The sequence below is a fragment of the Trematomus bernacchii genome, unplaced genomic scaffold, assembly GCF_902827165.1.
Source record: "Trematomus bernacchii unplaced genomic scaffold, fTreBer1.1, whole genome shotgun sequence".
In the NCBI taxonomy this organism is placed as follows: Eukaryota; Metazoa; Chordata; class Actinopteri; order Perciformes; family Nototheniidae; genus Trematomus; species Trematomus bernacchii.
In genome coordinates, this window is record NW_022987821.1 from 8,431,929 (window position 1) to 8,456,011 (window position 24,083).

Consider the following 24,083-nt stretch of genomic DNA (forward strand, 5'->3'; position numbering starts at 1 on the left):
AAGTAGCCTAGATTTCACTTTTACTTAAAGGTAAGATTTTACATGCACCACTTCTACTTAAGTACTTCTACATTGTTGTATTACTATTTTTCACTTAAGATAAATATGAGGTCTGTCTTCCACCATTCTCATTATTTTATTAGCTTTTATTTCCTTCATAGCTGCGCCTCCTGTGGTACTTTTACTAACAACACATCTCACTCTTCATGTCTCTTTCTCACACACACACACACACACACTTTATAGCTGTAGTCCTTGAGTATTTCTTGCAGTGTGGCGCCTCCTCTGGTCCGTTTCCTAACACCACATCTCACTCTTCCTGTCTCTCTCACACACACACACACACACACACACACACCCTCACACACACACCCACCCTCCGTCGGTCCCTCCCTCCCTCTCCATCAGACATGGGGAGCTGTTGAAGGTGCAGGCTGGATGTACCATGAGGTCTCCGCGTCTCCTGGCGGCTCTCTGCCTGCTTCTCACCGCCTCCTGTCGGCTCTGCTCGGCCTCCAGACACGGTAAGAGGCTCCAGAGATCCGCAGACTGATGGAGAATGATTCTCTTCTGTCTGATTTTAATGAAGTCTCCGCGAGCAGGCTGCAGGGCGGCGCGTAAATCACGACAGTTGCGATGGGAAGTAGTTACCCGCGAGTTTGGAGCGAGCTTAACGCACTTTATGTTCCTGTTTGTATCTTATTGATATCATTACGTTATCAAAGCTGTGAGATTATGGATGCATTTATTTCAATAAACTGCAGGATTTGTGGAAGATATGGGTTTTAAGTTATTCGATCCACCCATAATGTTGTGTATAACTCGAGTCCTGATGCTAATGGTCATTGTGGCTATAATATTTAATAATACGGATGTTAATTGCGATGTATGACCATGCAGCACACACACAGATTGAGATGGATGTAACGTGGAGGACTTGATGCTATACTGTATGTGTTGCATTTCTTTCAATAAGCTGCAGATTTGTGTAAAATATGTGCTTCAAGTTATTCGATCCACCCATAATGTTGTGTACTAAACAAGAGTCCTGATGCTAATCACACATGGACATATCATATTTCTATGAGAGGGATTGTAATTGCGATGTTTGACCACTTGCAGCACACACAGATATTGAGATGGATGTAACGTGGACAACTTGATGCTAAATGTGTTGCATTTCCTGCACAGCTCATGTGCGTCACTGACCGAGGGTCTGCTCCGATGAATCATTTTGTTGTTGAGTCTGCAACAAACACAAAAAATAAGAATGAGAAGAAGAAGAAAGCAAACAGCAGGAGAGAGAGAGGGACATGCTGAGTCTGTAAGGAGCCAATATAAAATCATACAAGAGAAAGATAATCCATGAGATGCAGCTGCGAGCGACCACATGAAAAGGCCTATTTAAAAAAAATAGTTTGAATACAAATATCACAGCAAAATCAGTATTAAATAAGAATGTTATTGATAAAACTCGTTATTTATAATATTCAGACTGTAAGAATATGTCACAAAAATACTGTAGGTACAAGAAAAATGATAGAAAATACCCTCATACTCGTCTATCGCACATGTTGTCCCCCAATTTCAATACAGACTTAGCCAAAAGCTTTAGGGGCCTCACCCTGACCCCTTAGCCCCCTGAGTCACTTCAATAAATACAATCATAGATATACTTGGACATATTTAAATGCCAGTAAATAAACTAAATCTTAGGAACATTTTAGCATCACTTTAAGGTTTATTAGCGGGTTGTAATACAAACATGGGTATATAGTTATTTTATACTTGGTTTTAATGTTGTTGTGGTAAAAACTCCAGAAACAGTCTATTTATACGTCTTGTTAATAACATGATGAATAACACAGGCAAGAGACATGTCATGGATAATATCATTTAGAGTGTTTGTGTTTAAGAGACAGTTAGATTAAAAGAAAGAAAAATACAGAAAAGCTTTTGAAACCGTTTCAGCACCACGGACAGCAACCAGTCTGACACCAGAGCCAGGTATGCTCTGATTGGTTGGTTGTGATTGGTCAACCGCTTAGAGATGTCACGCCCCCTTAGCCCTTCATGTCCAATTTGTACGCCAATAGAAGCGCTAGTTACATAGTGATGTCACTATGTCCCGGAAACAAAGGAGTCCAATGGAGGCGTTTAAAAAAAAAAAAAAAGACTCCACAATAAAATAAAAAGCAGCTGATAACTTTTGTTTTTATTTACATAAACAGGAGGAAATAGAGATTTTGTTGGGGCAGATAATAAGAATTGTCCTGTATTCCCTTTATGCAGTGAGCTCCAATCGAAGTGATCAGTGTGTGATAACGTGTATAACCTGGCTGTCACTCAGCTCAACACCACGCAGGTTTTATTATATTCTGCGGCCTGTCTGACTCACCCCAGCTTAAAAAACCTCCGTCAGCCCACAGATCACACACACACGCACACACACACACACACACACACGCACACACACACGCACACAGCAGCACCATTATGAAATGACTGGATGCAATCTGGCTCACAGTTAATGGACGACAAAAGGCTCTGCTGGTGATCATGAGTCTGACTCATTTTCTTAATTTAACCTCTTCCATGTTTTCAAGGAAGTATTTAGACTCCAGTAAAAGTACCAATACATGAATATGTTCTCCTGTTGCATCTTACTCTGGGTCATGATGTGACTCATCTTAAAGTTACAGCACATTTAGTTTTACAGCTTTCTTTTTGCCTAATATGAAAAGTATGAGAGTTTTCTGATCATCAACCTGAAGGTGTGTTTGACTCAAAGAGGCCCTACTCTCCTCATGTTCAGGTCTCCATGCTTTAATGTTCAAAAAGCTCTTTATGTAGCCTTTGCAGACCATTGACATGCACTAAAAGCTATATAACACACTGCAGGAAATAGAACACTTTAAGGAAGCTAAGTACCTCATAGTTGTACTTAAGTAATTGAGTAAATGTCCTAGTACTGACTCAAACCTTTAATGGAGATTCAGAGTCTGCATTAAAGGTGGAGAGATATTCTAAAACAAAGATTCTCTCCGTCCACATGATGACTAATCTGTGTCCTCCGCCCACACACACCTCCCCTCTCATGTCCCCTCGCTGTGTGTTTCCAGGAGAGTGTGTGTGTTTCCTCAGCCTGTCCTAATGTCACTGTTATACTACACATCATTACCGACCAATCAGGGGAGAGGGTGGTGTAATTGACTGTCTAACGAGCAGATTGTAAAACACAGAATCTGTAGAAGTGACAGAAATGACTTGATTTGTAGGAGATGTTTTGTCCTTTTAATCACCGCTCACAGTAACATTTTAAGGACGAGGTGTTTGTACTGGACGAGGTGTACAGGACGAGGTGAATTATACACATAAAACTTTAATGAAAACACAACGCAAACAACAGGAAACACACAGAACGGAGCGGCTTCACATCTGCTGCCATTTACAGCCTCGCTACAGATTAGGACCTGTGAGAAGGTCAACTGTAACACACACACACACACACACACACACACACACACACACACACACACACACACACGCGCGCACTAACACGCACACATATTTTCCCATCACTAAGCAACACATCGTTGTCCCATAAAAACCTCATTTGAATGCAAGCATAAAACATGTTATCTCATGACATCTCTTTTCAAATATCCACCTGTTTCTGCTTTTAATCCGACAAAATGTTGTTGTTTAAAATTCTGTAAAATATATAACTCATATTTTGAGTGACATGCACATTCATGAACCCCCCTAATATTTATAAAAATAGCCAAATAATGAGACATTTAGCTGTAAAATCTGGCGGAAAACCTGCAAAAGTGTGATGTTACAGGAGGCTGTTTTGAGAAAGGCCTCTCTTGTGTTCAATGAATGTTTCTCAGTTAAATGTTGTATTCCTTTTGTGTCTACAGGGTGTTTGTTTGAAAAGAAGCTCTGTCCGAGAGATCAGCTGTGCAACGATGGTGAGTGTTCGTCCTTTTCTCCAACCTTCGATAAACATGAAACCAGAAACAGGGAACAGAGGGGCATCTGGTTGCATTCACATCAGTTCATTTGCAATGTACATATCAAACTATTGTCTGAAACGACATTCCGAAACAACCCTTTCATTGAACGCCCTGCGGCCAATGAAAGCCCTTTGATGAAGCATCTTCGTCAACATTTTAAATCATCATTCCCTGCTGGGTACGACGATAAGGATTCTGCTAATTTACCTTTTTCTGACTTGGAAAGCTTTGATAGTAATGAAGAAACAGACTGCATTAGGTGCAGCAGGGCTTTGAGTTGCATGCAAATAATGAATGCATATGAAAGAGAGAACACACACATATCACATGTTTGCACAGATACAACACACAAGGACACGTGACGTCCTCTCTAGTTTATTCCATTACAGAATATCAAGTTTTTACAAGGACAAAACGACAAGGATATTCAGTACAAAAGAATTCCAATGCTTTCCGAATTCAAAGGAGAAACAGAAGCACAACCTTTCAAAAATAAAGGTTGCTCTTAGACCTCAATGGACACAGTTTAAAGGAGACTTTTCATTTGAAAGGTGGGCCTGTAAGGAGGTCTAACATGTTATATCTATCAATCATACACTTCTCTCTCTTCACACATCATGAAGCCAAATTAAAACTTCTCAGATACTCTCATCTGCGAGGCTAACGCTCCCCCCCCAGTGGGAAGCTGGTATTCACGGTACCCTGAATGCAGCGTGACGAGAATAACAAAAACTCGACCAATAGCGAGCGATCCCAGCACGCTCCAGCTGCAGAGACACGCTCCAGGAAGTGTGACGTGTCTTCTGTCCGTCAAACGCTCCTCTGTGATCCTCCGTGTGTGTCCTGCCTAATCAAACATGACGAGGATGTCATTACAAGAGCGTGCACGAGTGTGTGTGTGTGTGTGTGTGTGTGTGTGTGTGTGTGTGTGTGTGTATGTATGTGTGTGTGTGTGTGTGTGTGTGTGGTGTGTGTGTGTGTGTGTGTGTGTGTGTGTGTGTGTGTGTGTGTGTGTGTGTGTGTGTGTGTGTGTGTGTGTGTGGCAGCCCTCGGAGTCTGAAGCTGAATTATTGATGCCGGGTGTTTCTCGGAAGTGCATGTGGTGAAATGTAAGAATGACAGTGTGTGGGGGAAAGAGGGAGTAACAGGTTGCTTTTCAGACGCTGTTCAAAACAAACTCAAAGCCTTTGCTAGCCTGAAACCTCCTTAATGTGTGAGCAAAATAAAAAATGTCCAGACTTAATATAAAATAATATACATTTTGGGTTGAGAAACATCTGTCGTTTGGCTTCAACATCTGGAATAATGAATCTAATTACAGTTTGCATGCAAGAAAAGGCCCGTTTCATGTCCTTAAACATGTGTAATGTGCATTTAATCCATAGTATATTTAAGTAGAATTAAGTTAGTTGTAGACTGTGTTAAAGAAATTACATTTAGCCTGTTTCAACAACTCAAACACACTCCAGACTGAATAACAAATACTGTTACATCGAGCAAAATAAATGCTTTGAACAGAAATCTATTCTCTATTTAATGACAATATATTATGTTTCAGCAGACGTAGCTAATGCATTTCAGTGTGTGTTCAGTCTGAGTTGATATTTGAGACTCAGAGTGTGTGTGTGTGTGTGTGTGTGTGTGTGTGTGTGTGTGTGTGTGTGTGTGTGTGTGTGTGTGTGTGTGTGTGTGTGTGTGTGTGTGTGTGTGTGTGTGTGTGTGTGTGTGTGTGTGTGGTGTGTGTGTGTGTGATAGTGTGTGGCTTGTGTAGTTTTCTGTACGAGGTTTTGTGACGGCGGCAGGAAGGTGGAGGGTTCGGAGTGAAAGAGACAAAAGAGTGAGAAAAGAGCGAGAGTGCAACGTAAACAAGGTCTCCCTCCGTCAGACGCTCTCAGCCAATCGCACCCCTCCCTCGCCGTCTCCATGACAACAGTGACATCACTTGCCTGACGACCGTGTGTCTCCCTCGTGTGTGTGTGTGTGTGTGTTTGATGAGAGATGAACAGAGACAGAGGTGATGACTCACCACAGCCCACTCTCTCACTTTTGCACACACACACACACACACACACACACACACACACACACACACACACACACACACACACACACACACACACACTGGTTAGCTCTATTTTGATTGGTCAAGCTCTTAGAGATGTCCCGCCCCTTATCCTATTACGTACAATACCTCGGATCGCTAGCCAATACGAGCGCCAGTGTTTCATAGTGATGTCACTGTGATGTTGTGCTGTGACAGACAGTAACGGACGTGTTGTTGTTTTATATTGTCTCCAGTGTTCCAGAGTGATGTCACCATGTTCCAGACTTGTTGTTTTTGTCTCTCTCCCTGTGCAGACGGTTTGTTCGGACGGTGCCGGGCCCCTCACCAGGAGCCCGTCCAGTACCAGGTGTCCGTGTCCGCCCTGCACAAACTGCAGCAAGTCCTCAAAGACCTGATGGGCCAGGGTGAGGCCATTTTAATAATACACTTTATTTATATAGCACCTTTCATGCCTGACGCAGCCCACAGTGCTTTACAGAGTATGACAGACAATGACAATAACAAATGAAAAAGTGATATCACTGAACCATAAAACAATAAAACAAGAACAGTGATACTACTAAAAAAAAAACGTATACATCAGTGGTTTGTGGTGCAGGTAACTATTGTACTACTACATCAAATAATGTGTTAACATATTAGACCTGATGGGGCAAGGTGAGTCCATTTGAAACGTAATGAATCATTGGTTTGTGGTGCTATGATGTCTGATATGTGTGTGTGTGTGTGTGTGTGTGTGTGGTGTGTGTGTGTGTGTGTGTGTGTGTGTGTGGTGTGTGGTGTGTGTGTGTGTGGTGTGTGTGTGTGTGTGGTGTGTGTGTGTGTGTGTGTGGTGTGTGTGTGTGTGTGTGGTGTGTGTTGTGTGTGTGTGTGTGGTGGTGCAGGTCTGACCTGGAAGGACGATGTGACGCAGGAGATCATCGGCCGCAGCTGAGTCGCCTTCCCACCGTCGCCTCCTCTAAACCTCAGGAGAAATCACTCAAACTGTAAGAAAACTTTATTAAAAACGGTACTTTATCACAGACTTCCAAATCCAGCTATAAAACACAGAGACATTTTTATTAGACCCTAGGGTTTTTTTTAAATCTACTCTTAAGACACACTTCTTCTCCCTGGCCTTCTAGTCAGAGCGGAGCACGACTGTTGTAATTTATTGTCTTTTATTGTGATTATAGAAATGTGTTTTTATGTGATTGTAGTTATTACATGTACAGCACTTTGGCCCGACCAAAGATCGCTTTTAAATGAGCTTTATAAATAAACCTTGATTTTATTTTATTTGATTAAAGCCCTTGTCTTGCACTATTTTTCTGTTTAATTAGTTTGATGTCCTATATGTGTTCCTGTTGCTCTGTTGGAGGAGCCTGGGACTCAAACACTCTCCAGACTGCATTAAGAAATGACTGTTATATCGAGCAAAATAAATGCTTTGAACAGAAATCTATACTCTATTTAATGACAATATATGATGTTCCAGCAGACGTAGCTAATGCATTTCAGTGTGAGTTCAGTCTGAGTTGATATTTGAGATGTTTTATTAGTTCTCTGTCCTAATGTATATATGTGTTGCTCTGTTGGAGGAGCCTGTGACTTCAGATTGCCATCTCTTGCATCTTTTCTCCGCAGGGTGTCCAGGCTCCCGGGCCCCGTGCAGCCGAGGGTCCAGGAGGACCTCGCTGACCCCGAGATGATGCAACAGTACGTGGACTACATGATCCTGGACCCCCCCCGATCCTCCGTGCACATGCAGAGGCCCCCGCCGGACCCCTACACCTTCCAGAAGGTGGGGAACTCCTCTGACCTTCTACTGCAGGGTTGTCAAACTCAAGCCCCCCGACCTCATTTTGTGTGTGTGTGTGTGTGTGTGTGTGTGTGTGTGTGTGTGTGTGTGTGTGTGTGTGTGTGTGTGTGTGTGTGTGTGTGTGTGTGTGTGTGTGTGTGTGTGTGTGTGTGTGTGTGTGTGTGTGTGTGTGTGTGTGTGTTGCAGCAGCAGCAGCAGTACGGCTACCAGGAGGAAGAGGAGCGCTCCCTGAACTCTCTGGATGAAGATCGGCTCGTCGCCTCCTCCTCCTCTCGCTCCAGAAACTCTCTGGACTCAGACGGGCAGCTCCTCCAGAACCTCCTCTCCTTTTACCTCACCTCCCCTTCCTCTTCCTCCTCCTCTTCCTCCTCCTCTTCCTCCCCTGTGCAGCCTCTCTCCCGCCACAGAGGAGCTGCAGGATTTCCCTCTTCTCTCTCCTCCTCCTCCTCGTCCTTCTTCCCGGAGCTAGACTTCCCACTGGATTACGGCGAGGACTACATTTCCCAGGTGTCTCAGCTCAGCACGAAGCAGCAGAAGAACCAGGGAAAGGAGGGAGAGAAGAAGAAGCAGGAGGGGAGAGAAGAAGAAGCAGCAGGAGGGAGAGAAGAAGCAGCAGCAGGAGGAGTACGACGCCCTGTCAGGACTGGATGGTGAGAGAGGAGATAAACATCTGCACAGACAAAACAGATGTGAATGCAAGACATCATCTTTCAAAGTCACATGTTGGAGATATCAGATTGAAAAGCAGTTATAAGAGCATCGACTTCTTGCACAATTTAGACTTACTTTATACCTCTACTACTTTTAGATTCAGGTAACTATTGTACTACTGCATAATATAAGGTGTTAACGTATTATTATTGATCCCCACACTCAGGTTAAACATTTAATATGTAGTTGAATAATTAATCACATCTTTAACCTACAGTAAAGAAATGACAAGTCCTGCAAAAGTGCATCAAAACATGAACCAGAAATATATTATTGTCAATAAGAAATTCAGTGAGCAAGGGTTCGATTCCCTTCTTTCAAAATGTTTAATTCTTCCAAATGAATAAATAGGTTGCACTAATAAAGGGTTGATGAAAAGCGGCTGGAATGAGTTGGACACATGGTCCAGTGTTTCTGTGTGCCACCGTGTGTCTCTGTGTGTTTCTGTGTGCCACCGTGTGTTTCTGTGTGCCACCGTGTGTCTCTGTGTGTTTCTGTGTGCCACCGTGTGTCTCTGTGTGTTTCTGTGTGTCACCGTGTGTCTCTGTGTGTTTCTGTGTGCCACCGTGTGTTTCTGTGTGCCACCGTGTGTCTCTGTGTGTTTCTGTGTGTCACCGTGTGTCTCTGTGTATTCAGGGCGCTCTCTGCAGAGGCTGGCGCTGCTCCTGGATCATTACGGGCTGGATGTGAAGGATCTATCCCCCGATCAGAGGGAGGACCTGCCGGCCGCTCTGAAGCAGCTGCAGCTGAAGAGCTCCTTCAGCAGCACGCTCACCAAAGGTCGCTCAACATTCAGTATCTTCCCAACATAAACATATATACAAGAGGGAAACAGATGCATCTAAACACAGCAACAGAGATGCTATTCAAAACGTCCCAGGACTGAGGTGCATTAAATACCTGCATGCTTTTGCATTTGAAACTCTATAACCAGTGCCTCCGTTTTCAAGCACAAGCCCCAAACTCATGACCTGATTCTGGTCTCTTCTGAAAGTCGTTGGGTTTAGGATAAGAGTTATTATTAGTGTGAGTGATACTGAACCTGATTTAATCAATCACATGTTTGCATGATATTTAGATCCAATGTATTCAGGAGTTTAAAATGATGTCAAAATACATTTACATATCATTTGTCTTGCTTTGTTTATGATTATATTGTGTTTTTCTTTCCTTTTCAGATACATACGGGAACGATGCTGCTGCAGGAAAGAAGGTGAGCATGAAAGGAAGCAATACATCTATAAAAAGAACAATATCAAAGTATGGAATAGCTTTATTACAAACCTGCTGTTGCATTGAATGTCTTCATCAGGTCAAAGAGGGTGCTATGGCGTACAAGTCTGCTCCACCTTCCTCCAACAAACCCCAAAACCTGAAGCAGAGCAGAAGGTCTCGCTCCCCCCCGGAGGCCGGACACGTGGAGAAGGAGGGGTACGTGTGTGTGTGTGTGTGTGTGTGTGTGTGTGTGTGTGTGTGTGTGTGTGTGTGGTGTGTGTGTGTGTGTGTGTGTGTGTGTGTGTGTGTGTGTGTGTGTGTGTGTGTGTGTGTGTGTGTGTGTGTGTGTGTGTGTGTGTGGTGTGTGTGTGTGTGTGTGTGTGTGTGTGTGTGTGTGTGTGTGTGGGTGGGTGGGTGGGTGGGTGGGTGGGTGGGTGGGTGTGGGTGTGGGTATGGAGGTGGGAGGTGTCCTCAAAAAGCACTAGTAAAACTGGGAAAACAGAGAATAGATGTGGAAGGAAGGAGGGCAGAGAGACGAGGGAAAGAGAGGAACAGATCTGAGGAAAGCCTGTTCATGTTTTTGGACGTAGTCCCCGGATTCTCTACGTTCATCCTGCTTTAACGTTTCCCTGCTTCCTCTAATCTCTTCACCTGAAAACGATCCCTCACCTTGACCCTCAAAGTGAAAACAAAGCTTAAGAAATCTGCTTATTTGTGTCTGTAATTCAGCTTATGCTCGTCAACACAGAATAATAACACAAAATAAGTGCAATTTATTTCACAATAGCAGAAGTTACAAACAGACTAAACATCAGAAAACTGTTACTTTAAATATTGATTAATAACTCTGTTTATCGTTGTGTTCTTCCTCCTCAGTGCGGTGGTACCCGCGCTCTCCTTCAGGATCCGACCAAAAAACCTGACGGCTGCAGACGGGGCGGAGAAATCAGGTGAGTCCTCTAATGTGGTTTTCATACAAATATTGACGTAAAACATAACTTTATAGTCACTGTTTTTTGTATTTGATTCCTGCAGTGGCAGAGAAGCACCTTCTGCAGAGCGGAGCGGGAGAGGTGGGTACCTGTGGGAGGATATTGGAAAAGAGAAAGAGGGATTAGAGAGGGATGAAGACTAAATTAAATCAGGTTACCTTGGGGATACACGGAGGAAATGAGAGTATATAATATAAATAATAATATGATATGATCCAAGTGAATCTGATGTCTAAATGTTATAATATTAGTATCAATACTTGAGTCATTAACCACCAATGACAATTAAAAAACATATCATTCATTATTATACGGCCCTATCAGAAAGTTGCTATCAGAAACAATGCCCGACTGTTTTGGACGTAATATGGTCTGTGTTTACATTAGCATCGCTAACACTCAGAGCTAACCTGTACTGGAGAGCATGTGTGTGAAGAAGCAGGAAATAAAAAGGAACTCACCTTGTGGTATAACCGGCAAGAGAGAAAGCCTTTGAGCTCCATACTGTTTCAGAGAGAATCCTTGATAATCCATGATATGGTGTTTCATCACGGCAGTATTTAGTTTAGACGGTAGCTGCCGGGTCCCCATGAGCTCAGACCCCTCCCTTTTTAAAGCTTTATACCCCAAATCAGCACTTTAGAAACAGGAAGTGAAATAGAGGGATATGAGGCATGGCTAGAATGATCTGTTTGGTGTTTTGAGCAAAACACTTCATAGACATGTTTTTAATATATTTGTGTGTGAGACCTATGCTATTGCCTACAAATAGCATGATAGGTGACCTTTAACTTAAACAAAATCATGATATTTGTCTTTTAAACTGAAAAATACGTTTTATAGACTTTTATTTCGAAAATTCATCCCGGAAGTTTAGTGTGTTTCCATTCGGTCTGACTTCACTGTCTGATATCTGAGTCCATGTGAGTGCAGCTGGGAGTCAGGAGGAGACGTGTGGGTGAGTGAAAACATTAGAAAAAGACGTATTTATATAAGTCTTATTATTATAGAAGCACAGTTTATTATTTTTGCAGTTCTAAAAGTCTGATATCCTAAAAGAAACTACTTAATAATCATTTTTTTGTGACATATATTGAGATATAACTCTACTTGTGTGAATGCAAATATAAGGTTATTTTAAAAAGTTGAAGCGATGAACCACATGCAGCGCGGTCATCCATTTTCCTCTGTTACACACACACTGATCCCCATCGGGGCCCCTTTATAACACACACACACACACACACACACACACACACACACACACACACACACACACACACACACACACACACACACACACACACACACACACACACACACACACACACACACACACACACACACACACACACACACACAGCGCCTCACATTCCTGAGACCCACAGAGAGGAAGGAGGAGGTCCGAAAGGTCAAGAGAGACAATTCTTCGAGGAGGGAGGATAGTTTGGGGTCACCAGGAGAAAGGGGGGAGATATATATATATATATATTTGATCTTATTTGACATCATAATTCCTCGTACTGTCTATACACATTAGTCCACCTGTTTTAAAAGATCCTCCATTTAATGTACTTCCAGAGCGATGATGGGATGGCGTTGCCCCTGGCGACCCGGGTTAAGCCCCGCTCCTCCTCCGGCTGGGTGTTCTCCACGCTGGTTGCCATGGCGATCATCGGCAGCATCCTGGTGGCGGCCATGACGATCGCCTGCCTGAGGAATCACGCCCACCGCCTGGCAGCCAGGAAGCTGGGCCTGGAGGGGGGCAGCTTCACCCACCAGGAGTACCAGGTGAGGAGAACTACAAACATGTCCGCCTGCAACACTCAGAGGCCGTTTCTCAATGTCGAGGAGGCTTGCTTGGTAGCACATATATGCTGAGCATTTAAACAGTGATTGGGCGCCACTCGATGACGTAGTATGCTTGAAATAGTGGCTTTGGAGCAGCTTTACTCGACATTGAGAAACGGCCAGAAACAGAGCTCTTTTTAGAAAGGAGGGAAGAACTACAAACATGTCCGCCAGGAAACACTCAGAAACAGAGCTCCTTTTGAGACACATTGAGATTTAGTGTTCTCAAGGTTTACACGGGTCCTTAAAAAGTCCTTAAAGATATATAGAATGATGAAGCATCTATACCTGACTCACCAGGACCTGTGTCGCCAGCACATGTCCTCCAAAGGAGCCTTCGGACGCCTGGAGGCCGCCGCACTGGGAGCAGTGGGAGGAACCAGTGGAGGAGGAACCAGTGGAGGAGGAGGAGGTGTTGGTGTTGGAGCTGCAGGTGGAGGAGCATCAGCAGGAGGTGGAGACTCCAGAGTGAGCAGCGTCTCCTCCCAGTTCAGCGATGGAGCTCAGCCCAGTCCGAGCTCCATCAGCAGCGCGTCATGGTGTGAAGAGCCGGCACAGGCTAACATGGACATCTCCACCGGACACATGATACTGGTTGGTACACTTTATACTGGTTAGTAACCATTATACTGGTTAGTGACCATTATACACATTATACTGGTTAGTGCTCACGATACTGGTCAGTACACATGATACTGGTTAATACACAATATACACATGATACTGGTCAGTACACATTATACTGTAGTACTCATGGTACTGGTCAGCGCTTGAGGCATGCACAGGTCTATTCAGGGTGAGTATTATGGGATGTGAACAGTGTGTGTGTGTGTGCGTGTGCGTGTCGCCCCCCAGGCCTACATGGAAGACCACCTGAGGAACAAGGACCGTCTGATGAAGGAGTGGGAGGCTCTGTGCAGCTACACCGCCGAGCCCAGCGCCGTCTCCATCGCCCAGAGCGACGCCAACGCCAAGAAGAACCGCTGCGCCCAGTCTGCCCCCTGTGAGTGAACAGAGGTTAAAGGTCTCCTATGTCTTCAAAAAAGATTCTCTCTCTTTTTGTCCTGATCCATTTCTATAAAAACCTGTCTGAAAATGAGCTGATCAGATTGTGGCCACTCTATGATGTCATAACGATGTTTTGTCTTGTGTAACCATTAGCCAATCAGCAACCAAGGTAACGCCCCCACAACCATATCACCTGAATCTCCTCCTAGAGCACCATTGAGTTCTTTGTAACCAAATCTCTCTCAGAGGGGCGTGGGGAGGGGCTCCTTATTTTCATCTAAAGTAACAGACAGAGAATCAGCACTTTGGAAACAGGGCTGAAACAGAGGGGATTATGGGTAATGCTGCAATGATCTGTTTGGTGTTTCAGCCAATCAGAGACAGGCTCTGGATATATCTGAGACCTGTGATATGTGGATGAGAAACAGTATAATAGGGGACCTTTCAGGGATAAATGGGGGGTGTTGAAGGGTTAAATGTGTCTGTGTTCCTGCAGATGATCACTCCAGGGTGAAGCTGAAGGCGGAGGTCAACCCTTCACGATCTGACTACATCAACGCCAGCACCATCGTACGTATGAATACTAAATGTCGTAGTAGTATTTGTATTTTACTTTGTATTTTAATTTTGTATTGTTTATTTCAAGTCTTTTAATTTCTCTATTGTACAATGCCTTGTCTTTTTATGCTGCTGCAACGCAAACATTTCTCAAATTGGGATTAATAAAGTACTTCTCATCTTCTCAACTTATCGTATTTCAAAAATGTTTTCAAAAGTCATCGTATGTCTTAAAAAACTTCAAGAAAATGGTATTTTATGGGACCTTTGTAACCGCTCCACTTCAGATTGAGCACGACCCCCGGATGCCTGCTTACATCGCCACCCAGGGCCCGCTGTCACACACCATCTCTGACTTCTGGCAGGTAAGAGGCCATCACTCATGTATCATTTATATTATTAGACTTATTATGTTTTCCTCATATCACTGCAGTGTCAGCCCAAAACTGAGGGGTGTCTTATCTTTGCTTAACTGTCATGCATGGAGCCACAGTTCCTTTAAGATATATATAATTTATCCCTAAACTTCATCAGTCATACACTGAAACATCCCCTTACTTATGTTTTAAACGTGTGTGTGTGTGTGTGTGTGTGTGTGTGTGTGTGTGTGTGTGTGTGTGTGTGTGTGTGTGTGTGTGTGTGTGTGTGTGTGTGTGTGTGTGTGTGTGTGTGTGTGTGTGTGTGTGTGTGTGTGTGTGTGTGTGTGTGTGTGTGTGTGTGTTTAGATGGTGTGGGAGAACGGCTGCACTGTGATCGTGATGATGAGCGCTCTGGTTGAAGACGGGGAGAAACAGTGTGACCGCTACTGGCCTGATGAGGGCTCGTCCCTCTACCACATCTACGAGGTGAGTGTGTGTGAGGCAGAGATGGCAAAAGTAAACACATCCTTTACTCAGGTAGAAGTACAGATACTCGTGTTTAAAGATACTCTGGTAAAAGTAGAAGTACTGACTAAACTTCTTTACTCAAGTGAAAGTAAAGAAGTATGGGCTTTGAAATGTACTTTGTGTTCAACATGTAAGAAGTAGAAAGTACAGGTATTTGTGTTCAACATGTAAGAAGTAGAAAGTACAGGTATTTGTGTTCAACATGTAAGAAGTAGAAAGTACAGGTATTTGTGTTCAACATATAAGAAGTAGAAAGTACAGGTATTTGTGTTCAACATGTAAGAAGTAGAAAGTACAGGTATTTGTGTTCAACATGTAAGAAGTAGAAAGTACAGGTATTTGAGTTCAACATGTAAGAAGTAGAAAGTACAGGTATTTGTGTTCAACATGTAAGAAGTAGAAAGTACAGGTATTTGTGTTCAACATGTAAGAAGTAGAAAGTACAGGTATTTGTGTTCAACATGTAAGAAGTAGAAAGTACAGGTATTTGTGTTCAACATATAAGAAGTAGAAAGTACAGGTATTTGTGTTCAACATGTAAGAAGTAGAAAGTACAGGTATTTGAGTTCAACATGTAAGAAGTAGAAAGTACAGGTATTTGGGTTCAACATGTGAGAAGTAGAAAGTACAAGTATTTGTGTTCAAAATGTAAGAAGTAGAAAGTACAGGTATTTGGGTTCAAAATGTAAGAAGTAGAAAGTACAGGTATTTGGGTTCAAAATGTAAGAAGTAGAAAGTACAGGTATTTGTGTTCAACATGTAAGAAGTAGAAAGTACAGGTATTTGTGTTCAACATGTAAGAAGTAGAAAGTAGTGGAGTAAAGTACTGATACCAGATACCTTAAGTACAGTAACAAAGTATTTGTCCTCCACTACTTGTCTGACTGTGTTTCTCCAGGTGAACTTGGTGTCGGAGCACATCTGGTGTAACGACTTCCTGGTGCGGAGCTTCTACCTGAAGAACGTCCAGACGCAGGAGACCCGGACCCTCACTCAGTTCCACTTCCTCAGCTGGCCGGCGCAGGGCATCCCCCCCGCCACCCGCCCGCTGCTCGACTTCCGCAGGTACCGCCTCCACAAACTAACCTGAGACATCCCATAATCTGGTTCAAAAGCATGCAGACTGACTGAAGAAGCAGCTGCATTACTCAAAGATTCAGTGTAGAAATGGCAATTCTTCTGACCTGAGCTCCTCCAACAGAGCAACATATATAATAAAATACAAAATAAAAAATAGTGCAAAAAGTCTATATACATGTAAATAGAATATGAAATGTACAAGAACAGAATATGAAACTAATAATGTACATTAAGACGCAATTAAATACGGAATATTGCGGTTTTAATATCAATAAATGAAGACCCTTAACCAGTGACTGCAAATAAAATAACCTGTAAAGCTACCGGAGGGTTTTACATGTTAGATACAGAAACATTACTACGACAAAAAGTACATTATTTTGCAGCAAAACTAATATTGAAATACTTTTACTTAAATGACTGTAATGAAATAAAACGTAAAGGACTCATATTGCACACATGATAGGAGTCTATTGTGGCTCAAAGTGAGATTCTAAACTGGTTTTAATGTGTGGAAAAGGATTCAAAACTGGGAGAAATCATCTTAAAACATGAGGAATTTACCATGAAAATAAATACTGTTCCACTTTATTTCTACGTTAGGAAACCGACCTAAATCAGGAGTAACGTTGTACAGAATTACAATGGAAGTGTGTCCAAAAGCGTCCAGAAGGTTTGAGTATTTATTAAAGAAAGGTGACAACAAGAGGGTTAAAAACACGACGCAGAAACCAAAGTGTTTCCTCCCATCCTCCCTTACTCCAAACCCTCTCCCCCTCCCCCTCCCCCCTCTCCCCCTCCCTGTGCGATGGAGGTCAGCGGCGGGTTAAACTTGAACATATCTGTCTGTGTCATTCTTGTGGTTTGCAGCTAGTTTGTGTCTCCAGTTGCATAGTCACAAAAATGATCATGGACTGATGTGGCTGCAGCAGGAGGTCCATCGCCGAAAAACACTTTTTATTTACCATTTATCAAAACCTGAGGACTTAACGAAGCTAAGCAAGTCAGTTGTCAGAAATGTGTGCGTGTATGGGGGCGTGGACATGTGGACAAATCATCTGTGTGTACTAGTACTTTTATTTGAAGACAGAAGAGACTTTTGTAGTCAAACACTGAGGCTGCAAAAAGTCCTCATATTTATGTATTTTCTCCTAAACCTACAATATAGAGGTTGTCCGTCCTTGTGTATCTGTGGCTTTATTAGGGTTTTAATTTAAATATACATAATTAACAGTTTGATATATATACATAGATGCTAGGTACATTATTAAACTGCCATAGAAGTCAAGTAAAGTGGTTCTGTGCATTTTTTGGATACTGCAATGATCTCAGATATATTTTAAGATTGCATAATGTACCTAGCATCCATGTTTATATATGGAATAGTTAATGCACCAGCATAAATAGGTAAATAAATATGTTTTATTTGTTTAAATTGCTGTGCTTTCCTCTCTTCAGGAAGGTGAATAAGTGCTACAGAGGACGGTCCTGCCCCATCATCGTGCACTGCAGGTAAATCCTGAATTATCCATCAACAACATGGATTCATAGAAACTAAGTAAGACGTTTAATTTAGACTAAACATCAAATGATGGAGATAAATGGACTGCGTTGATATGGCATCGTAGTACCACACGAGTCCACTGGGTAGCAGCAATAACATCGTTAACGAGGTCGACTTTTTGCAATCAGATTATTAATTGTTTTTATTATATATTGTTTGAAAAGTGACGGGATAGGCCGGACTGGGACGTACATCCTGATCGACATGGTTCTCAATCGCATGGCTAAAGGTGAGCTTTATTGATATCATGCACTTCTACTGATTTAGATCAAAAACACTTTCATTACCAACGTGTGTGTGTGTGTGTGTGTGTGTGTGTGTGTGTGTGTGTGTGTGTGTGTGTGTGTGTGTTACTGCAGGTGTGAAAGAGATCGACATCGCTGCGACTCTGGAGCACGTCCGGGACCAGAGGCCGGGGATGGTCCGCACCAAGGTCAGAGTTTGTCACGTAACCAAGGAAACAGGAAATATACAAAACAAAGGGTCGTTTTAAGGATGAATTATTTCTCCTTTTTCTGTGTGCAGGATCAGTTTGAGTTTGCGCTGACGGCGGTCGCTGAGGAGGTCAACGCCATCCTCAAAGCTCTGCCTCAGTGACACCCTCCTCTTCCTGCTCCTCTCCACCATGATGATTCTCACGATGAAGAACGACGCTGTGCTTGTCCGTCTGTCCGTCTGGTGTCAAAAAAACTAAAACAAAACATCTTACTTTGGGACGTCTTTAAAGTCAGAAAGGCTGTGTCTGATTTCTATGTGTTTGTGGCACAGAGGTGATGCGTTCAGGGACAGGAGTGTTGCGTTTAATGCTAATATGAAAGCAAAATAATTGAGATATTTAAAAAAGAGGTTAAAAAACCCACATGCATGGTGTCTTATTCTTTCAGCAAGAGAGGACCGTGTTAAATTAACAAAGGATAAAGCTGCCAGAAACTGAAAGAAAGGAAACCAAGATACATGCAAAGATATGTCTTTCCCAGCTTTGTCTTTGCAGGATACATACATAAAAGTACTACATGTAAGCAGCCACCCTGAATGCAACCTCTGAACCGGGTGAATGCGATATTTAAACATCAGGAATCCAGATGAAGTGTTTCCTGTCGGGTCGTCGTGTCTCAGAGAGGAAGTAGAGATGGCTTTAAGATGAAGTGTTTCCTGTCGGGTCGTCGTGTCTCAGAGAGGAAGTAGAGATGGCTTTAAGATGAAGTGTTTCCTGCCGGGTCGTCGTGTCTCAGAGAGGAAGTAGAGATGGTTTCAAAGCACCAGATGAAGTGTTTCCTGTCGGGTCGTCGTGTCTCAGAGAGGAAGTAGAGATGGTTTCAAAGCAGGTGAAAGGGATGGAAAGGTGTGTAAAAGGAGGATGTGTGATTGTTTACCTGCTCTCTCTGTAGCTCCCCTCCCTTCCTCACACACCTGCAGAAAACACCAACACACTGCGTCCCCATGTGTGTGTGTGTGTGTGTGCGGATCGTTCTGCGTCACTGGATATATTGTTGTTTACCTCATGCAAGTCAAAAAAGAAATAAAAAAAATTAAAAAGAAATGCTATTCTCTGAAAAAACAGAAAAGCTTATTTTGTATCTGTGAGACCTTGAATAAATATGTTAGTGTTGAAGTGCTGCAATCGCTCGCCTGCCTTCTGTGTCTTTCTGCTCTTTAAAACCCTGACTGAACAATAGCTGTTTTACTTCAAATACACACACACAGAGTTATTTATTTCACTTTATAACAATAATCAACAATAACAATAAAGCTCCAGGAAATTAATTTGTCAAAAACTGGAACAGTAAGCTTAGTTATAGCCAGGGGAGGATAGTTTAAAGTGGACCTATCATGCTATATTTTAATAATATAGTGTAGGACCATACCTATATAAGGCATATTTATACTTTTTGTTTTTCAAAATACCAAACAGATCATGCATTTTAGCCATGCCTCATTTCGCTCAATTTGACAATTTCTAACTCTGTTTTAGCAAGGGCAGATTCAGTGAGAACAGCACCATCTACAGGCCTGGCATATGTACTACAGCGTCTCCAGCGCTTTCTAACGGCAATGGCCGTGGCTGTCTCCTCCTGATTGGTGGAGTTGGCCCAATAGCCGTAGCGCCACCGTCCTGACGTCAGGACAGTGTTCAAATCTGGATCAGTTTTTATCAGATCCGTTGCAGCCCCTTTTTAGAGATTTGGGTATGGAGGAAAATAGAGAGGGTTGTGTTTTCTGACACTTGGTGAGTTCCCTGGAACACCGGGGACACATATTCATGTATACAAGACGTACAAAAGTGCATTTTGCATGATAGGTCCCCTTTAAACATATCTTTTTGGATAAGGATCCTCCCCCTCATATAAAAATGAGTTTTTTTTAGAAAGAACAGTTTTTACATCAAGGTGTTTGTGGCGCAATTGTAGGACATACTCTGAGCTATTGTTGGTGTTTGCTAGATTTTGTCAAACAGAGTGATACAACACCGCTCAGGTAAGCTGAAGTCTTGGGTTCGATCCTCCTGAGGTGCAGGAGTTTTCAAAATCTCCAACCCAAAGTTGAAAATGAATTGACCAAATGAAAGATTTATCTCTCAGGTCAGATGGCTCAGAGGGATAGAAGACTGACTGTGAGGTTGGTATGGGCTCAGAACAGTCTCATAATACACACATGCACACAGAAGGATTCAAACTTGTAATTCATGATCCGCAAAAGGATCCACACTTGTGTTTTTCAATGCTCACACAAATGTGTTCCGTTTCATATTCATGTAAATACAATCCAAATACAGAAAAAAGTTTTACATATGTAGTTTTGATCCTCACATATTTGTTTTCCGTCTTTACAGTACTACGGCTTCCACAGATGACATTTTTGTATGGATTTTTTGTCAAAGCACTTAAGATATTCATTGCTATCGGGATGTTAAGAGCATTCCATGGAATATAACAGAAAGTGTATCTCGAGCCGGTTTCTCAAACGTACCTACCCCACCTTTAAGTATTTCACATCCAAAATCCCAAATGAACAGGCCATAAGCTCTACGAAACATTAATGCCTCAGGCCAGATGGCGCAGCTCAGTGTTAGGTTAGAAGATCTGAGGTTGTGTGTTTGATTCTTATTAGGTGCAGTAACTTTATAAGTCCAATTTCCCACAGAAGAAGTACAAATGTGTCCCTAACAACTGTGAAGTGTGTTCAGTCAGATAGCTCAGAGTGGAAGATGTGTGGTCTGTAGAGCTGAGGTTGTGTGTTTGGTTCCTACTTGGGTCGACCACAAAGAAAATTACTTAGGCTATTATATTGTTTCTATTAGATTTCATAGCTCATGGACTTATGAGGAAGCTCAGTAGAGCTGATGTTGTGTGTTCGATACTTAGGTTTTGAAAGTCCAACACCCATAATAAATGAGTCAAACATGCAGAGGTTGTGACACAAACTCTACCAGAGAGCTATCTCAGATCTCATAGAGAACTAGACTGTTCTGAAGAACTGTGGTCTTCGGTTCGATCCTCATGAAGTGCAGTGATTTTTACAAATACAACACCCACCCAGTACAAATGTTTTTTGAAGTCCAAGACCCAAAGTGTAGAATTAGATTAGCAAGCGACACAGAGGCAACCCAGGTCAGATGGCTCACAGGGATAATACATTGCCTTGAAGACAGGAGGTTGAGGGTTCAATGCTTATCATTTGCAGGGACTTTTAAGGTCAAGCACCCAAGATAATGAATTCATATAAGCAAAGAGAACAGTTTTACATTAACATCTGGTGGTGGTGCAATTCTGTTACATACTATACTATGACTTTCTTCACATTGACTTTGTTTCACAACTCCTACCAAGAGAAACTCTACCAGACAACTGACAGAGTGCTCAGGTTGTTTAGCTCAGAGTGATATGAGAAGGATCAGGAGACCAGAGGTTGTGAGTTTGATTCTTAGAGGGAGCAGTGATATTAAACATCCAGATGAAAGAAGAGCAGAGTTTTACATTTACTTGTGTCCATGGTAACTGTTCTAGGCACAGCTTTATGACAAACTATGCAATTGCTTTTTTTACATTTCCTTTTTGAAACAAAGTCTTGGACAGTTGGACAATGACCATTGACTGTCTCAGATCTGATAGCTCAGAGTGATACTACGCTGCTCAGGTGAACTGAGGTTTAAGGTTCGATCCCCATGAGGTGCAGAGATGCTTCTGATCTTCAACACCCACTCTTCAAGTGTAGAATTAGATTACCAAACAAAACATAATTGGACCAGGTCAGATGGCTGACTGGGATGAAACCATGCCTTGATGTCTGGAGGGTCTTGGTTCAACCCTCTTTATTTGCACCTGCTTTTCAGGTAAAACATCCAAATGATGTGAACAAAGCGTACAGAGTAGTTTTTCGTTTACAAATGTTTGTGACACAATTGTGTGATTCTCTGATATTTCTTTCAGATGCACTATGAGTTATTTTATTTCCTTTTTTATATTATTCTTTGTGACAAAGTCTACCATTATTTAAAATGAAATAGCTCCGTGGGTTACGACGCTGCTCAGGTGAGCTGAAGTTTTGGGTTCGATCCCCATGAGGTGCAGAGATGTTCTGAAGGCCAGCACCCAAAGTGTAGAATTAGATTTCCAAACGAAAATAATGTTCCCAGGTCAAATGGCTCAAAGGGATAAGACACTACCTTGATGTCTGGAGGTTCTTGGTTCAACCCTCTTTATTTGCACCTGTTTTTCAGGTAAAACATCCAAATGATGTGAACAAAGTGGAGAGAAGGGTTTCTCATTTACAAATGTTGGTGGCATAATTGTGTGACACTTAACTCAGTTAAGTTTTATTGGATGCACTACACTATGACTTATTTTATTTCCCTTTTTTACATTTTCTTTGTGCCATAATCTACCAAACAACTTAAGACTGTCCCAAATGAAATAGCTCAGTGGGATGCAACGCTGCTCAGGTGAGCAGGAGTCTTGGGTTCGATCCCTGTGAGGTCCATGCATTTTCCAAGTCTAACCATCCAAAGTAGAGAATTAAGTTACCAAATTAAATGTAGCAGTCACTGGTCAAGTGGCTCAGAGGGATAGAACACAGACTGTGAGACTGAAGGTTGTGGGTTCAAGGCTTTTCAGGTGCAGTAATCTTTAAGGTTCAAAATCCCAAATGAACTGGTCATAAGCTCTTCGAAACGTAATCATCTCAGGACAGATAGCTCAGAGGGATAAGTGTCAGGTCAGAAGACCTGAGGTTGCGTGTTCGAGTCCTCGTGAGCTATAGTGATTTTTAAAGTGCTTTACTCAAAATGAAGAAGATAAATGCGCCCGGAGCACAGGTCTTCATGTACATGTGATGGTGGCTGGATTGGGTCTGTTCTCGGCATTAAGGCGCTGGTGTCGAGTTCGGGTCTGTCGCTTAGCATGTACGGGGTTCGATACTCGGAGTAGCTGAGTTAGGCAGAGTAGCTGCAGCAGGTAGTGCACAGTAGATGAGGCAGGTAGTTCAGGTAGTTCATAGCAAGTGAGGCAGGAAGCGTAGGGTCGCGTAACGTAGGAGTGTCGCGTCGCGTAGGAGAGGCAGGTAGCGTAGCGTAGTGTAGGAGGGGCAGGTAGTGTAGGATAAGTGTAGGATAAGAGTAGAATAGGAGAGGCAGGTAGTGTAGGAGAGTAGAAAAATTGCAGAAAGTCTTTTTTTTTTTAGCTTTTTTCCCAAATTTTAGCTTTTTTTGGTCCTGAAAAGCAGCACTGCAGCCGCAGGGGGGATACGAACCCTGGCATCTAGGATTCTTCCTGGCTCACAGGTGCACCTGCCCTACCAGGTGAGCCACTGGGTCATACAAAGAAGAAAGGTTTAAGTTATATTTATCATGACGAGTAATAATCACTTTAAAAAAAATAAAGAATGAAATGTATTTTATACGTCATTATTAATGACTTTTAGAAACTATTTATGATTTTCTAAAGGCATTTCACATTTTAAGGACATTATATGCTAATTATTGTCAATTTAATGAACTTTTCTATGACTTTTTGCAGTTTAATGATTTTCTGCTCTGACTTTTTAAACGACTTTTTATGAAAAATGTCATTGTTTTTTGTAACTTCCCTTTGGCAAACATTGTAATGAAATGCTTGTGACTTTTAATTAATTTTTATAATGTTTTGCAATATGCTATGACTTTTATTATGACACTATTAAATGACTTGTGGCGTAGTAAACTATTATGGCATTTCTAAAGTTTTTATTTTCCTAAGACTTTCTGAAGACATTTAAAGGTTTGCGCTTACTAAGACTTTTAAATGCCATACTTTACCACGAGTGGAGGAAGAAGAGAAGAAGTGAAGAAACCCGGC

At 42.3% G+C, this 24,083-nt stretch overlaps 1 protein-coding gene across 1 annotated transcript; it reads left to right on the plus strand.

The window, feature by feature from the left end:
* Nucleotides 1-358: 358 nt before the first annotated feature.
* ptprnb (protein tyrosine phosphatase receptor type Nb) lies at nucleotides 359-19,377 on the plus strand. The gene is given in 24 exon segments (XM_034151584.1): nucleotides 359-524; nucleotides 3,927-3,977; nucleotides 6,381-6,491; nucleotides 6,972-7,013; nucleotides 7,016-7,073; nucleotides 7,714-7,870; nucleotides 8,075-8,408; nucleotides 8,467-8,538; nucleotides 9,236-9,379; nucleotides 9,778-9,812; nucleotides 9,912-10,030; nucleotides 10,691-10,764; nucleotides 10,850-10,887; nucleotides 12,388-12,597; nucleotides 12,958-13,251; nucleotides 13,513-13,660; nucleotides 14,162-14,235; nucleotides 14,511-14,588; nucleotides 14,949-15,068; nucleotides 16,009-16,175; nucleotides 17,649-17,702; nucleotides 17,919-17,983; nucleotides 18,114-18,187; nucleotides 18,280-19,377. Coding segments are annotated over 24 exon segments (2,670 nt in total). The 5' UTR covers nucleotides 359-445; the 3' UTR covers nucleotides 18,352-19,377.
* Nucleotides 19,378-24,083: the final 4,706 nt, after the last annotated feature.